Source organism: Heteronotia binoei, chromosome 2 (assembly GCF_032191835.1).
Source record: "Heteronotia binoei isolate CCM8104 ecotype False Entrance Well chromosome 2, APGP_CSIRO_Hbin_v1, whole genome shotgun sequence".
NCBI classification, from domain to species: domain Eukaryota; kingdom Metazoa; phylum Chordata; class Lepidosauria; order Squamata; family Gekkonidae; genus Heteronotia; species Heteronotia binoei.
Genome location: NC_083224.1, coordinates 193,746,901 through 193,764,268, shown reverse-complemented (window position 1 = coordinate 193,764,268; position 17,368 = coordinate 193,746,901). Strand labels below are relative to the sequence as shown.

Below are 17,368 nucleotides of genomic sequence, written 5' to 3'. Positions count from 1 at the left end.
TCAATCCCCGGCATCTCCAACTAAAAAGGGTCTAGGCAAATAGGCATGAAAAACCTCTGCTTGAGACCCTGGAGAGCCGCTGCCAGTCTGAGTAGACAAGACTGACTTTGATGGACCCCTGAGGATCTGATTCAGTATAAGGCAGCTTAAATGTTCCTATGTTCACCCATGTTCCAAAATATTATCAGATCAACAGAGTTTCCAGACTGTGTAGTTCATATACTGAGAATGTCCGTTTTCTTGGAACACGATAATTAAACAGCTTGTGTATTGGACGGCTTGAGACGCAAGTCCGTAGTCGTAGCTGTGTTTCGGTAGACCATGCCTGCTTCATGTCATTATAACTGGATGGAACCCAGACAGATTTGTGCACAAAAGCGAAAAAGACGGCTTTCTCCGAAAAGCGGCTCTCATGATATTCTTCTGAGCATTTATGTGCCGTACTTACTCCCTGGTTAGTGGCAGGGCTTTTCGGTAGAAAAAGCCTAGCAGGAACCTATTTGCATTAGGCCACACCCCATGACATCACTATAGTTTCACACAGGGCTTTTTTGTAGAAGAAGCCCAGCAGGAACTCATTTGAAAATTAGGCCACACCCCCTGATGCCATGCCAGCTGGAATTGCGTTCCTGCTCAAAAAGAAGACGACGACTGCAGATTTATACCCCGCCCTTCTCTCTGGATCAGAGACTCAGAGCGGCTCACAATCTCCTTTCCCTTCCTCCCCCACAACAGACACCCTGTGAGGTGGGTGGGGCTGAGAGGGCTCTCACAGAAGCTGCCCTTTCAAGGACAGAGTCTCAGAGCGGCCTACAATCTCCTTTCCCTTCCTCCTCCACAACAGACCCCCCCGTGAGGTGGGTGGGGCTGGGAGGACTCTCACAGCAGCTGCCCTTTCAAGGACAACCTCTGCCAGAGCTCTGGCTGACCCAAGGCCATTCCAGCAGGTGCAAGTGGAGGAGTGGGGAATCAAACCTGGTTCTCCCAGATAAGAGTCTGCGCAGTTAACCACTACACCAAACTGGCTCTCTAGTCCTGGTTATTCGTGAAATGACTGAATTAATTGTAGTCCCTGTGTGCACGCTACTGATTGGTGCTTTTCATGCACTATTGTGAGTGTAATGGATGGTATATTAATGTCTGTGAGCACGTCCGGTGGCCTCATAGCAATTTTGCTCAGTCGGTGGTGTTTTTACTAACAGTAATCAGGACTGAAAGGAACATAGGAAAGGCAACAAATTCCTTATTAAAATTGGATTTTATTCTATGGTATTTAACACTCCAAAGAAGAATTACTGAAGTAGTTCATAATACAGTAAAAGGGAGTAGAGTCAAAATAATGAAAGAGCTGCCAAGACAAGTGATAAATGACAGGAAGAAATACAAGAGACTAACAGAGAAGCTGCGTGCAGAGGGCACGAGATACAGATGGATACTACCCGAGGGTTTGGGCTTTGAACAACGTAGAAGAAGGGTTACAATAAGGAACGAGCAAGAGATGTACAGGTTTTTTTTAAGAGAATGAAGATGCTGCATCATAATGGAGTACAAGTTATTATCTTGGTATATAAATTGACTAAATTCACCACAAAAACGAAAAACAACATTTCATTGGATTAAAAAGAAAAAATGTAATATAATTTGTTTACAGGAAGTTCATATACAACAAAAGGATTACAAATTTTTGTGGAATAAACAATTGGGATTGGAATTTTTCTCATTGGCGGATCAAAAGAAAAGGGGTGTGGTCTTTTATATTAAAGAACAATTAGAACCAAAATTGATATTTAAAGATAAAGATGGAAGATATATAGCAGTGGAAGTGATGATGGATGCAAACAAAACGTTGTTATTAGGATTATATGCGCCCAATAGAGCGAAAGATACTTTTTTAAAAGACATTAATCAACAGTTGGATGAATTGTCATATGACCAGATTCTGATGATGGGTGATTTTAATGGAACAATACAAAATAATATAGATAGATTGGGCCAAAAGAGAAATGATAAAGAAGGAAGACTGCCAAAATCATTTTTTGAGTTGGTCAAACAAGAAAGCTTGGAGGATATTTGGAGAAAATTTAATCCTGAAGTAAGAGACTACACTTTCTTTTCAGCAAGACATAATTCTTTTTCCAGAATAGATATGTTATGGGGCTCTAAAAGCTTGGGCCTCATAACTAGAAAAGTGGAGATTCTACCAAAGGTTTGTGCAGATCATAACCCAATATGTTGGATTACAAAATTGCAAAAGAAAACAAGAAGATGGAGAATAAATGAGGACTTGCTACAAGATAAAGATATTGTGACTTTTCTAGAAAAGGAAACTACAGCGTTCTTTCAAATAAATGATACCGATGATATAGAATTCCAGATGGTTTGGGATACTTATAAAGCAGTAATGAGAGGACTATTAATCACATTGAATAATAAAGATAAGAGGGCCAAAGAAAAGCAGATGTTAGATATACAAAATGAAATAAAGAAAAAAGAAGGGGAATTAAGAAAAAGACCAGGGAAAAAGAAATTAATAAGGGAAATTACAATACTACAATCCCAAGTAAGACATTTGTTAAATAAAGAACTAGAATGGAACTTTAAAAGTTTGCAACAGAAATCGTTTGAAGGTGCGAACCAACCTGGGAAGTATTTAGCTTGGCAACTGAAGAAAAAGAAAGAAAATAAAATTATTAACAAAATTGTGGCAAATGGAAAAGAGATAGTCGATCAAGAAGGAATTAAAAGAGAATTTTTAAAATATTATGCAAATTATTTAAAGGTGTGAAAATCAAAAAAGAAAAAATGGAAGAGTATCTACAAAATATTAAGATAGCACCCCTGACTGAGTATATGAAAAAGATTTTGAATGACCCAATAGAAAAAATTGAAATTGAAGCAGCAATAAATGTAATGAAAATAGGCAAGGCTCCTGGGTCGGATGGATATACAAATAAATTTTATAAAACTCTTAAAGATGAGATAGTACCAAAATTGCAAAAATTGTTGAATACGATAAGAATAAAAGGGGAAATTCCAAATACTTGGAAAGAAGCTGTAATTTCGTTGATCCCCAAGGAAGATAGAGATGTCACAAATGTAAAGAACTATAGACCAATTTCATTACTAAATAATAATTATAAGATTTACACAAGAATCTTGGCAGAACGACTTAAGCAATATTTGATTAACTTTATAAAGGAAGATCAAGCGGGATTTCTCCCTAAAAGGCAAATAAGAGACAATGTAAGAACTGTTGTAAATATTGTAGAATATTATGAGAAACACCCAGAAAAAGAGGCGGCATTATTTTTTGTGGATGCAGAAAAAGCCTTTGATAATTTGAACTAGGACTTTATGTTTGCAGTAATGGAAAAAATAAATCTGGGAGAATATTTTATAAGAATGATGAAAGCAATATACACGGATCAATATGCAAAATTGTGTATAAATGCAGACCTTACAAAAGAAATGAAGGTGAGCAAAGGTACAAGACAAGGATGTCCGCTTTCACCATTGTTGTTTATAATGACTCTTGAAATTTTGTTAAGGCAAATACAAGATGATAAAGAGATAGAAGGATTGAAAATTAGAGGATTTTCTTATAAATATAAAGCATTTGCAGATGACATTGTGTTCATAACTGAGAATCCGATCCAAGTGATACCTTTGTTGATAGCTAAGATAAAAGAATACGGAGAAATGGCAGGACTATATATAAATAAAGAGAAGTCGAAATTTTTATGCAAAAATATGCAACCAAATAGAAAGAATTGCAGATTTTGATGGGATGTGAAGTTACTCCTAAAGTTAAATATTTAGGTCTAGAAATAACTATGAAGAATATCGATTTGTATAAAAACAATTATGAAAAGTTATGGTGCAAGATGGACAAAGATATGATGAAATGGAATAGACTTAATTTGTCTTTGTTGGGTAGGATTGCTGCAGTTAAGATGAATATTTTGCCAAGAATAATGTATTTGTTCCAAACTATTCCGATTGTGAAAGATAGCAAACAATTTAACAAATGGCAAAGGAAGATTTCTGAATTTGTATGGGCTGGGAAGAAACCAAGGATTAAGATGAAAATTTTAACAGATGCTAAGGAGAGGGGAGGTTTTCATCTTCCAGATTTAAGACTGTACCATGATGCAGTTTGTTTGACATGGATAAAGGATTGGATAATGCTGTTAAATAAAAAAACTTTTATTGTTAGAAGCTCATGGGAATAAACTCGGCTGGCATGCTTATATGTACTATGGGGAAAATAAGATGGACGGTCTTTTTTCTCACCATTATATTAGAAATAATTTACTAAATACGTGGATAAAATATAAGAAATATGGCGATGAAAAAAAGCCGCTTTGGATAGTGCCAGCAGAAGTAATAAAAATAACAGCTGAATCTGATGAAGAGAGAAGGATGTCATATAACCAACTGCTAAAGATTCAAGGTGATAAAGTTGAATTAAAATCTGCAGAAGAGTTAAACAACAAGTATGACTGGTTTCAAATGCAACAAATAAAAAGCTTGATGGAAAATGATATTAAATCTGTTGGAATTAGAAGTGAGCAAACGGAATTGGAAAGGGTTCTGCTTGGAGATAATGAAAAATTAATATCGAAAATATATAAATTATTGTTGAAATGGTCTACAGAAGAAGTAGTAAAATCTCAAATGATTAAATGGGCAATTAATATAAACAAGGAAATACAAATGGATACATGGGAATATCTTTGGAAGAACTCGATGAAAATATCAACATGTCAGAGTATTAAAGAGAACTGTTTCAAGATGATGTATAGGTGGTATATGACTCCGAAAAAACTGGCAAAGATGAGTAAAAAGATGTCGGATAGATGTTGGAAATGTTAGAAACATGAAGGTTCTTTTTACCATATGTGGTGGACTTGTGGAAAAGTGAAAAAGTTTTGGCAGATGATACAACAAGAAATATCGCAAATTTTGGGATATGGTTTTAAGAAAGTAGCAGAGACTTTTTTATTGGGACTACAAATAAAAAAATTTCCAAAAGAAGATAGAACTTTAATTTGGTACTTGCTCTCAGCTGCTAGGACATTATATGCGCAGTTATGGAAACAAGAAAAAATTCCAGAAAATTGGGACTGGATTGTGAAAGTTTTATCATGGAGTGAGATGGATAAACTAACAAGAATTTTAAGAGACTATGATTTGGAAGTGTTTAAGAGGAAATGGAAGAAATTTAGAGAACATATAGAAAAAGAGTGGAATTTGAAAGGACATTGGGCAATCTTTTAACAATGAATTTAAGAAAAAGGGAAATTGAACTTTGATGGGTTAAGGGTACCTTTATAAGTGAACTTAAGTATATAACATTGGCGGAAGTCTAGAAAAGGAGGGAGGGGGGATTAGAAAAAATATCATATGGGTTAGGGATTGTAACGATATAATTTGACATTGTTACCATATGTTATTAATAAATTGTTTTAAATACTGAAGTAGTTCATAAGAACATAAGAGAAGCCATGTTGGATCAGGCCAATGGCCCATCCAGTCCAACACTCTGTGTCACACAGTGGCCAAAAAAATTATATATATATACACACAGACACACACACACACACTGTGGCTAATAGCCACTGATGGACCTCTGCTCCATATTTTTATCCAATCCCCTCTTGAAGCTGGCTATGCTTGTAGCTGCCACCATCTCCTGTGGCAGTGGATTCCACATGTTAATCACCCTTTGGGTGAAGAAGTACTTCCTTTTATCTGTTTTAACCTGACTGCTCAGCAATTTCATTGAATGCTCATGAGTTCTTGTATTGTGAGAAAGGGAGAAAAGGACTTCTTTCTCTACTTTCTCCATCCCATGCATAATCTTGTAAACCTCTATCACGTCACCCCGCAGTCGACATTTCTCCAAGCTAAAGAGCCCCAAGCCTTTTAACCTTTCTTCATAGGGAAAGTGTTCCAAACTTTTAATCATTCTAGTTGCCCTTTTCTGGACATTTTCTCTCACCTTCCTTGGAGGTTTTTCAACAGAGGCTGGATGGCCATCTGACAGCAATGAAGATCCTGTAAATTTAGGGGGAAGGATTTGTGAGTTTCTTGCATTGTGCAGGGGGTTGGGCTAGATGACCCTGGAGGTCCCTTCCATGATTCTATGATTCTCACTGTCCCCCCCCCCCTTCGTTTCGGATTGCAGCGGTGAAGTTTGGCCGCATGTCTAAGAAGCAACGGGACAGTCTTTACGCCGAGGTGCAAAAACACCAGCAGAGTCAAGAGCAGAGCGGAGAAGCCAAGGAAGAGCCGGAGACCTTGTCTCGAGTCTACACCACCAGCGTGAGCAGCGGCCTCTCCGACCTGGACGACATCTCCATGCTCTCCGACGGCTTCCTTTTTGACTTCCCTTTGACCCCGGATGGGAACAGCAATTACTACAACCTTGACCTCTTGACCTCAGCCCAGCCGTCGCCCGACCAGTCCAGCGTTGACCTCAGCGATGCCAAGTTCATTAAACAGGAATCCATTTACGAGCTGGTGCTGGACCCCGCCTTCTACGCCCACGGCCCCCTCGAGAGCAGCCCATTGGTCTCGGACGTTTCCGGGACGGAGATCGGTAGGGTTGCCAAGTCCAATTCAAGAAATATCTGGGGACGTTGGGGGTGGAGCCAGGAGACCTTGGGGGTGGAGCCGGGAGCAAGGTTGTAAGAAGCATCACTGAACTCCAAAGGGCGTTCTGGCCATCACACCTTTTAAATGCCTCCCCTCCATTGGAAATAGGGTTGCCAAGTCCAATTCAAGAAATATCTGGGGATTTTGGGGGTGGAGGCAGGACCAAGGTTGTGACAAGCATCATTGAACCCCAAAGGGCGTTCTGGCCATCACACCTTTTAAATGCCTCCCCTCCATTGGAAATAGGGTTGCCAAGTCCAATTCAAGAAATATCTGGGGATTTTGGGGGTGGAGCCAGGACCAAGGTTGTGACAAGCATCATTGAACCCCAAAGGGCGTTCTGGCCATCACACCTTTTAAATGCCTCCCCTCCATTGGAAATAGGGTTGCCAAGTCCAATTCAAGAAATACCTGGGGATTTTGGGGGTGGAGCCAGGACCAAGGTTGTGACAAGCATCATTGAACCCCAAAGGGCGTTCTGGCCATCACACCTTTTAAATGCCTCCCCTCCATTGGAAATAGGGTTGCCAAGTCCAATTCAAGAAATATCTGGGGATTTTGGGGGTGGAGCCAGGACCAAGGTTGTGACAAGCATCATTGAACCCCAAAGGGCGTTCTGGCCATCACACCTTTTAAATGCCTCCCCTCCATTGGAAATAGGGTTGCCAAGACCAATTCAAGAAATATCTGGGGACTTTGGGGGTGGGGCCAGGAGGCTTTGGGGGTGGAGCCAGGAGACATTGGGGGTGGAGCCAGGAACAAGGGTGTGACAAGCATCATTGAACTCCAAAGGGAGTTCTGGCCATCATGTTTAAAGGGACCGCATGACTTTTTAAATGCATTCCTTCCATAGGAAATAATGTTTAGGGGCACCTTCTTTGGGGGCTCATAGAACGGGACCGCATGAAACTGTGTACTGGATGCTATGCTGCAAATTTGGTGCCTCTTCTTCAAAAAACAGCTCCCACAGAGCCCCCGATACCCGCAGATCAATTCTCCATTATTCCCTATGAGAATTGGCCTCTATAGGGAATAATGGAATGCCCAGAAGACATTTTCCTCCCCCTTCTTTCTGATGACCCAAAAGCAGGGGGAGGGCCTCTTAACCGGGGGATCCCCCGCCCCCACCTGGGGATTGGCAACCCTAGCGAGAGCAAAGATTTGCAACAGGGACTGGAAGCATCCTAGGGGACCAGGAGGAGCAGGAGCCTCAGCCAACAGAAGGAAGAGAGGCTTGGCTCAGCAGCTTTGCTGTGTGACTGAGAGAGCCTGGCAAAGAAAGCGCTGCTTTTCCCCCAAAAGAGGAGCCTCAGCCAATGGAGAGAACAGAGGTTTTGCTCTGTGGCTCCTGTGCGATTGAGCAAGCGTTGCAAAGCAAACTGTGATGCAGAAGGAGGCAAGATATAGGGAGAAGGAGGCGGGTGACAGGTAGTTGCTCGGGGGGCCTGATAGGAGTCCTCCAGGGGGCTGATTTGGCCCCTGGGCCGCATGTTTGACACCCCTGCAGAATATCTCTACCTGAAAAGACATGAGGTGGGGCTGGCTGGATCTTAGTACCATGTCATAGGAGCCTGACGCTGTCCATGTACTTCCAGAACGCCTAGCCCAGAACGTGATCAAATCACACCTGGAAACGTCCCAGTACACAAGTGAAGAGCTGAAGAGGCTGGCCTGGACGCTTTACTCACAAGAAGAAATCAGAGGCATGCAAAACAAGGTATGTTTTCTCTCCCCGCTTGGAATATACAAGCATGTCTGGGTTTTCCTGGGCTGTTTAAACCAGTGTGCTTTCTCCTGCAGTGTAGATCATGGGTCTCTCACCAGCTAAACAGAGCCAGCCCTTGTGGATTGGTGTAGTGGTTAAGTGTGTGGACTCTTATCTGGGAAAACTGGTTTGATTCCCCACTCCTCCACTTGCACCTGCTAGTATGGCCTTGGGTCAGCCATAGTTCTGGCAGAGGTTGTCCTTGAAAGGGCAGCTGCTGTGAGAGTCCTCTCAGCCCCACCCGCCTCACGGGGTGTCTATTGTGGGGGAGGAAGGGAAAGGAGATTGTAGGCCGCTCTGAGCCTCTGTCCTTGAAAGGGCAGCTTCTGGGAGAGCTCTCTCAGCCCCATCCGCCTCACAGGGTGTCTGTTGTGGGGGAGGAAGGGAAGGGAGATTGTAGGCTGCTCTGAGACTCTGTCCTTGAAAGGGCAGCTTCTGGGAGAGCCCTCTCAGCCCCACCCACCTCACAGGGTGTCTGTTGTGGGGGAGGAAGGGAAGGGAGATTGTAGGCCACTCTGAGACTTTGTCCTTGAAAGGGCAGCTGCTGTGAGAGTCCTCTCAGCCCCACCCGCCTCACAGCGTGTCTGTTGTGGGGGAGGAAGGGAAAGGAGATTGTAGGCCGCTCTGAGCCTCTGTCCTTGAAAGGGCAGCTGCTGTGAGAGCCCTCTCAGCCCCACCCACCTCACAGGGTGTCTGTTGTGGGAGAGGAACGGAAAGGAGATTGTGAGCCGCTCTGAGACTCTTCGGAGTGGAGGGCGGGATATAAATCCAATATCTTCTTCTTCTTCTCCAGGGGAACTGATCTTGATCACTTGCCGATCTTGTAGGGCTGCCAAACTCCCGGGCAAGCAGAGGAAACAAAGCATAAAGCTGCCATGATATTCAACCTCCAAAACATTAAACCAAGAGTCCAAAATTATACAGAAAGTACCAAATACAATTGTTTTCCAGTCAGTTAAGGCAATCCCTTTCAATCCCTCCAAGGAACGATATTTCATCAGGAATCCGATTCCTTCTTCTTAAGCAAACGAATGCCAGATACAAGAAAATTGATAGTGCAATATTATGCAGTCAGCAATCCATAAGGCGTCAGGATTGTACTACTGTTCCTGTTTCGCGTTCGCTTCTTCATACGGCACAAAAAAAATGCATATACATAGCAACTGGAAACATTCACAAAATCACAAAGGTTGCATAATTACATCAATTTCATTTGTGTACATCAGCTTGAAACATACCTTCTCACAATTAATATTCACACACTGGGTAAGAACGCCATACACAGAGTAACACTCCAACAGTGGTAAGATTACAATCCGGTCACAAGCTATATATATACACAGGTGTAGATAATTGACTTTCCTTGGAGGGATTGAAAGGGATTGCCTTCACTGACTGTACATAAGAACATAAGAGAAGCCATGTTGGATCAAGCCAATGGCCCATCCATTCCAACACTCTGTGTCACTCAGTGGCCAAAAAAAATTATATATAAACACACACACACACACATACATATGTATACACACTGTGGCTAATAGCCACTGATGGACCTCTGCTCCATATTTTTATCCAATCCCCTCTTGAAGCTGGCTATGCTTGTGGCCGCCACCACCTCCTGTGGCAGTGAATTCCACATGTTAATCGCCCTTTGGGTGAAGGAGGACTTCCTTTTGCCCGTTTTAACCCGACTGCTCAGCAATTTCATCGAATGCCCACGAGTTCTTGTATTGTGAGAAAGGGAGAAAAGGACTCCTTTCTCTACTTTCTCCATCCCATGCATAACCTTGTAAAACAATTATATTTGGTACTTTTGTATAATTTTGGACTCTTGGTTTAATTTTTTGGAGGTTGAATATCACGGCAGCTTTATGCTTTGTTTCCCTTGCCTTCCTTCTCTGTGATTCTCTAATTTGGTTACACAAACTCTTGGGCAGGCAGCCGTTCTGCCGCCCTAGAGGTCCCCAACCTGCTGGCCCAGAAAACCGACCATGCTGTTCTGAGTCACTAATTACCAGAGCACTGGTTCCAGGTTTAATCTTTCCCAGACCGCGGCTAGCCAGCCGCATAAAGAGAACTGTTTGCCTTGTGAGAAATGATATACACACGTAATGAATTTTTTTTTTAATCTATCCCATATATTACTTTCTACCCACCCCTCCCCCCGTTACTTGACCCCCGCCAGTGTTATATACTTAAAATCTTAATATTAAAGGTACCCTTTATTAATAAGAACCAAAATTGATATCCTCCTCCCTCTTGTACTTAGTCATTATCAAAAATTGTCCAATGTCCTTTTATTTTCCACTCTTTTTCTACGTATCTTCTGAACTTTTTCCACTCCATCTTAAATACTTCTAAATCATAGTCTCTTAAGGTTCTTGTTAACTTGTCCATTTCACTCCATGTTATAACTTTTACAATCCAATCCCATTTCTCTGGTATTTTTTCTTGCTTCCACAACTGCGCATACAATGTCCGAGCAGCTGAGAGCAAGTACCAGATTAAAATTCTATCTTCTTTTGGAAATTTTTCCATTTGTAATCCCAACAGAAAAGTCTCTGCAACTTTAATATACACACGTAATGAATTGAACTGAGCTTGGTTTCAGAAAAATTAGCTTTTGTCGGACAAAGAGAGTCACCATCGAAACACGCGTGTTTTTACCGGAAATGTCATGTTTTGTGTTTTCTGTATAAGAAACTCTGGCGCCGTTGTAATTAACGGTGTGCAAATTATTAATCTCAATTCAGTGGACCTTGTATTTACATGTCTGTATGAAAGTTTGTACAGCTCACAGAGCCGTTGTTTGTACGTTCGCAAAGAAATAGCTTTCTCTTAAGCCCACAGTGGGCTGGCGGAGGGATCCCCACGCGATATCGCTGGTGCAACGATGTCACTCACAAATGATGTCATTGCACTGGCCACTCTAGGAGCTTCCGGTAAACCTCTATGGTTTTCCTGGATGCTCTAGCAATTTGGGAGGAAAACTCTATGGTACTGTGGGGGTTTGGCAACCCGAAGATCTTGTAATGTCAGGAGACCTCCAGGTGCCACCAGGATGTTGACAACCCTAGATCAGGGGTGTCAAACTCTTTTGTTATGAGGGCCGGATCTGACATAAATGAGACCTTATTGGGCCGGACCGTGTGTGTACCTATTTAAGATTAGGCACCAGAGATGCAAAGTTTATAAAGAACACAGACAAGCACAAATATATATCTTTTTAAGAACTTAAAACATGCTTAAAACGTTAGCCCTCGTTGGTCTTAAAGATGCTTTCTTTGTATTTCTCCCATGGGATCCAGGAAACTGGGCAAAGGAAGCTCTGGCTGTTTCCTTCCTTCCCCAGGGGACCGAGAAGGGGGGGAGCCTCAGCCAATAGAAGGAAGAGAGGCTTGGCTCAGTAGCTCCATTGTACAATTGAGAGAGCCTGGCAAAGCAAGCTATTCCTCCCCGAGGAAGGAGCCTCAGCCAATAGAGAAAACAGAGGTTTTGCTCTGTATCTCCTGTGCAATTGAGCAAGCCTGGCAAAGCAAGCTGTGATGCAGAAGGAAGCAAGAGAGAGGGAGAAGGAAGCAGATGACAGCCAGTTGCTCGGGGGCCTGAGAGGAGCCCTGATTTGGCTCCCGAACTGCATGTTTAACACCCCTGCCCTAGATACAGGCAGACTGCGGGGAAACTGACTGACGGCCTTCCCCTGTTCTTTTCGCAGAGCTGCGAGGCTTTGTGGCAGGAATGCGCCCTGCAGATCTCGAACGCCATCCAGTACGTGGTGGAATTCGCCAAACGCATTGAAGGTTTCATGGAGCTCTGCCAGAACGACCAGATCATCCTCTTGAAAGCAGGTGAGAAGAAGCAACGGGAAGAAACCTGACGACTCCCCTTCTCTGAGCAAACGACTGTCGCTAGGATGTGCTGCTTTATTTTCCTGGCTTGAATTTTCCATTAAAAAAAAATCCCAATGCTGCTATCGTACATGAATGCATTGATTTTTACACTGAATACTTACTTCGCTGCTTTCACGTTCACCAGTAAGACCTGGGTGGGCTCCGGAGCCCAGCCCCCGTTCTTGCAAGCAGCTCTAGATTGTATTAAATTAACGAGAGCCGGTTTTGTGTAGCGGTTAAGCGTGCGGACTCTTATCCAGGAGAACTGGGTTTGATTCCCCCCTCCTCCACTTGCAGCTGCTGGAATGGCCTTAGGTCAGCCGTAGCTCTCTCAGAGTTGTCCTTGAAAGGGCAGCTTCTGGGAGAGATCTCTCAGCCCCCACCCACCTCACAGGGTGTCTGTTGTGGGGGAGGAAGGGAAAGGAGATTGTAGGCTGCTCTGAGACTCTGTCCTTGAAAGGGCAGCTTGAAAGGGACCTCTCTCAGCCTCACCCACCTCACAGGGTGTCTGTTGTGGGGGAGAAAGGGAAAGGGTGATTAACATGTGGAATTCACTGCCACAGGAGGTGGTGGCGGCTGCAAGCATAACCAGTTTCAAGAGGGGATTGGATAAAGATATGGAGCAGAGGTCCATCAGTGGCTATTAGCCACAGCATATTGTTGGAACTCTCTGTCTGGAGCAGTGATGCTCTGTATTCTTGGTGCTTGGGGGGGTGGGCAAAGTGGAGGGGCTTCTAGCCCCACTTGTGAACCTGCTGATGGCACTTGGGGATTTTTTGACCACTGTGTGACACAGAGTGTTGGACTGGAGGGGGCCACTGGCCTGATCCAGCATGGCTTCTCTTATGTTCTTCTGTCTGGGGCTGTGATGCTCTGCATTCTTGGTGCTTGGGGGGGCACAGTGGGAGGGCTTCTAGTGTCCTGGCTCCTCTGGTGGACCTCCTGATGGCACCTGGGGTTTTTGGCCACTGTGACACGCAGTGTTGGACTGGATGGGCCATTGGTCTGATCCAATATGTCTTATGTTCTCTGGTGGCCTTTCTGTCTGCATCAGGTTGCTTGGAAGTTCTCCTCATCCGAATGATTCGGGCCTTCAACCCGTTGAACAACACAGTGCTCTTTGATGGGAAGTATGGTGGGATGCAGATGTTCAAATCTCTTGGTAAGCAGATGGTTTTTTCCTTAGCTCTGGCAGCCGTGTTTTTTGTTGGAATGGGATGTTTACCCTTTTCTGTTTTGCCCTGACCTGGAAAGCCAAAGGCTAGCCCAGGGACGGCCAAACGTGTTTAATGTAAGAACCACGTAGAATAAACATCAGATGTTTGAGAGCTGCAAGGCGTGAACGTCAGAGGTTTGAGAGCTGCAAGGGAGAGGCGGAATGCAAGCGACTTTAAATGCCTTCTCTACGTCACCAGCTAGCTTGGCTTGGAGAAGCGATTTAAAGAGAGAAATTTAAAGAGAGAAATTCTTCTAGCTGGTCAAGGGGGCAATGGGGGGCTTGGAGAGCCACACAATATGTGTGAAAGACCCACACGTGGCTCCTGAGCCACACTTTGGCCACTAGCCTGATTTCTTCAGATCTCAGAAACTAATTAGGGTCTGCCCTGGGTAATATTTGGATGCAGGGGTAGGAATTCTAGCAGGAGCTCCTTTGCATATTAGGCCACACCCTCCCGATGTAGCCAATCCTCCAGGAGCTTACCAAAAAGAGCCTTGTAAGCTCTTGGGGGGATTGGCTACATCAGGGGGTGTGGCCTAATATGCAAAGGAGCGCCCGCTAGAATTCCACCCCTGGCCATACCCCCCTGATGTAGCCAATCCTCCAAGAGCTTACTAAAAAGAGCCTTGTAAGCTCCAGGAGGATTGGCTACATCCAGGGGTGTGTGGCCTAATATGCAAAGGAGCTCCTGCTAGAATTCTACCCCTGCTTAGGTGGGAGACCATCGAAGAAGTCCACAGTCACTGTGCAGAGGCAGGCAAAGGTAAATCACCTCTGAACATCTCTTGCCTTGAAGACTCCACAGGGTGGCTATTAGCCAGTGGTGACTTTACAGCACTTTCAACTATCACCATCTTTGCCCTTATAGAGGGTGTGTATCTGTTGTTGTTATAACATAGTAAGGCAATTGGGGAAGGAGAAGTTAATTCTTTCACGCCTTACTTCCTCGCAATCGGACTGTCATGCAAGACAAGGGCTTTTTTTGCAGGAAAAGCCCAGCCGGAACTCATTTGCATATTAGGCCACACCCCCTGGCTCCCCCATTGTTTCGCACGGGGCTTTTGTTGTGGAAGAGGCCCAGCCGGAACTCATTTGCATATTAGACCACACATCCCAATGTTACCATTGTTTCACACAGGGCTTTTTGGTGGAAACAAGCCCTGCAGGAGCTCATTTGAATATTAGGCCACACCCCTTGATGCCACCATTGTTTCACACGTGGCTTTTTTTGTAGGAAAAGCCCAGCAGGATCTCATTTGCATATTAGGCCAACCCCCCCTCGCACTAAAGCCAGCTGGGACTGCATCCTTGTGCGTTTCTGCTTTTTTTTTAAAAAAAGTTTAAAAACCAGGAACTCATTTGCATATTAGGCCACACACCCCTGATGCCACCATTGTTCCATGCAGGGCTTTTTTGGCAGGAAAAGCCCAGCAGGAACTCATTTGCATATCAGGCCACACCCCTTGACTCCACCATTGTTTCACGCAGGGCTTTTGTTGTAGGGCAAGCCCAGCAGGGACTCCTTTGCATATTAGGCCACATCCCCCGACACCAGGCTGGCTAGAACTGCGCACCTGCTCAAAAAAAGACGTTTTTCTCTTAGCCTGGCTCAGTTTCTGGTATCAGCTGCAAGAAAGGGAGTCCACATGAATGCATGAAGCTGCCTTATCCTGAACTAGACGACACCAGTGGTCCGTCAAAGCCAATCTTGTGTACGTGGACCAGCAGCGGCTTCCCAGGGTCTCAGGATGAGGTCTTTCATGGGCTTGGCTCTGGTCTTCTATGAAGGGAAGGCGTGGGTTCATTTGTGGTGAGAAGCGGAGGTGGTTTACCATTGCCTTCCTCTGCAGAGACCTCCTTGGTGGTCTCATTTCGAGAGCTGACAGGATCAGGCCACGCCGTGCCCCCTTCCCTCCCACATGGGTGGGCCGGCCCCTTGAAATGCAGGTGGAAGTGACGGGGGGAGCTTTAAAGGGCTCCGGGAAACAGCCAGCGGTTCCTCCTCTACCTTGCCAGCTTAACACTAGAAACAGTTGGAATTGTGCTGCCAAAAAGATCTCCCCGGGGCGGGAGGAGGAATGAAACTGCAGTCGCCCCCAGGGCTTTTTTTGAGCAGGAGGTTCCGGTTGGCTCGGCACCAGGGGGTGTGGCTGAATGTGCAAATGAGTCCCTGCTGGGCTTTTCTGCAAAAGAAGCCCTGTGTGGAACAATGGCGATGCCAGGGGGTGTGGCCTAATAGGCAAACGAGTTCCTGCTGGTCTTTTTCTGCAAAAAAAGCCCTGTGTGGAACAATGGCGATGCCAGGGGGTGTGGCCTAATAGGGAAACGAGTTCCTGCTGGTCTTTTTCTGCAAAAAAAAGCCCTGTGTGGAACAATGGCGGTGCCAGGGGGTGTGGCCTAATAGGCAAACGAGTTCCTGCTGGTCTTTTTCTGCAAAAAAAGCCCTGTGTGGAACAATGGCGATGCCAGGGGGTGTGGCCTAATAGGGAAACAAGTTCCTGCTGGTCTTTTTCTGCAAAAAAAAGCCCTGTGTGGAACAATGGCGGTGCCAGGGGGTGTGGCCTAATAGGCAAACGAGTTCCTGCTGGTCTTTTTCTGCAAGAAAAGCCCTGTGTGGAACAATGGTGATGCCAGGGGGTGTGGCCTAATAGGCAAACGAGTTCCTGCTGGTCTTTTTCTGCAAAAAAAGCCCTGTGTGGAACAATGGCGATGCCAGGGGGTGGGGCCTAATAGGCAAATGAGTTCCTGCTGGTCTTTTTCTGCAAAAAAAAGCCCTGTGTGGAACAATGGCGATGCCAGGGGGTGTGGCCTAATAGGCAAACGAGTTCCTGTTGGTCTTTTTCTGCAAAAAAAGAGCCCTGTGTGGAACAATGGCGATGCCAGGGGGTGTGGCCTAATAGGCAAACGAGTTCCTGCTGGTCTTTTTCTGCAAAAAAAGCCCTGTGTGGAATAATGGCGATGCCAGGGGGTGTGGCCTAATAGGCAAATGAGTCCCTGCTGGTCTTTTTTCTGCAACATCCCCCCTGGCTGTCCCTAACAGGAGACTTTTTGTGGTAACGTTCCCCTGCCTCCCACCCCCCCCCCCTTTGCTTTTCACGTAGGCTGTGACGATCTGGTCAGCGCCATCTTTGAACTGGGAAGGAATCTTTGCAGGCTGCAGCTCTCCGAGGAAGAGGTGGCCCTCTTCACAGCAGCAGTGCTGCTCTCGCCAGGTGGGTGATCTTAGCCTATAGGAACTTGGCGCCTCCATTCCTGGTCATGTGACCGGCGTACTTAGGCCAGGGGTGTCGAACTCATTTGTTATGAGGGTCGGATCTGACGTAAATGAGTCTTCGTCGGGCCAGGCCACGCATGTACCTATTCAAGATGAGGTAGCAGAGATATAAAGCAGCCCCATGGCTCAGAGTGTTAAAGCTGCAGTACTGCAGTCCTAAGCTCTGCTCGCGACTTGAGTTTGATCCCGGCGGAAGCTGGGTTTTCAGGTCGCCGGCTCGAGGTTGACTCAGCCTTCCGTCCTTCTGAGGTCGGTCAAATTGAGTACCCAGCTTTCCATCTTCTAAAATGACTTTTAATTGGTCAGTACAAAACCGTTAGATTCAGGTACTCTACCTTTTGCTTGATCATTGTGCCTTCGTGGAGAGCCAGTTTGGTGTAGTGGTTAAGTCTGCGGACTCTTATCTGGGAGAACTGGGTTTGATTCCCCACTCCTCCACTTGCACCTGCTAGAATGGCCTTCGGTCAGCCATAGCTCTGGCGGAGGTTGTCCTTGAAAGGGCAGCTTCTGGAAGAGCTCTCTCAGCCCCACCCACCTCACAGGGTGTCTGTTGTGGGGGA

General features: G+C 45.1%; 1 protein-coding gene across 1 annotated transcript in view; it reads left to right on the top strand.

Annotated features, from left to right (window-relative positions):
• Positions 1 to 17,368, top strand: part of LOC132567445 (nuclear receptor ROR-beta-like) — a 48,175-nt gene that overhangs the window by 25,092 nt on the left and 5,715 nt on the right. Inside the window, exons 4-8 of the mRNA XM_060233121.1 lie at positions 6,191 to 6,604; positions 8,256 to 8,377; positions 12,141 to 12,273; positions 13,370 to 13,477; positions 16,636 to 16,746. Coding sequence (XP_060089104.1) covers positions 6,191 to 6,604; positions 8,256 to 8,377; positions 12,141 to 12,273; positions 13,370 to 13,477; positions 16,636 to 16,746 — 888 coding nt within the window. The remainder of the gene's footprint in view (positions 1 to 6,190; positions 6,605 to 8,255; positions 8,378 to 12,140; positions 12,274 to 13,369; positions 13,478 to 16,635; positions 16,747 to 17,368) is intronic.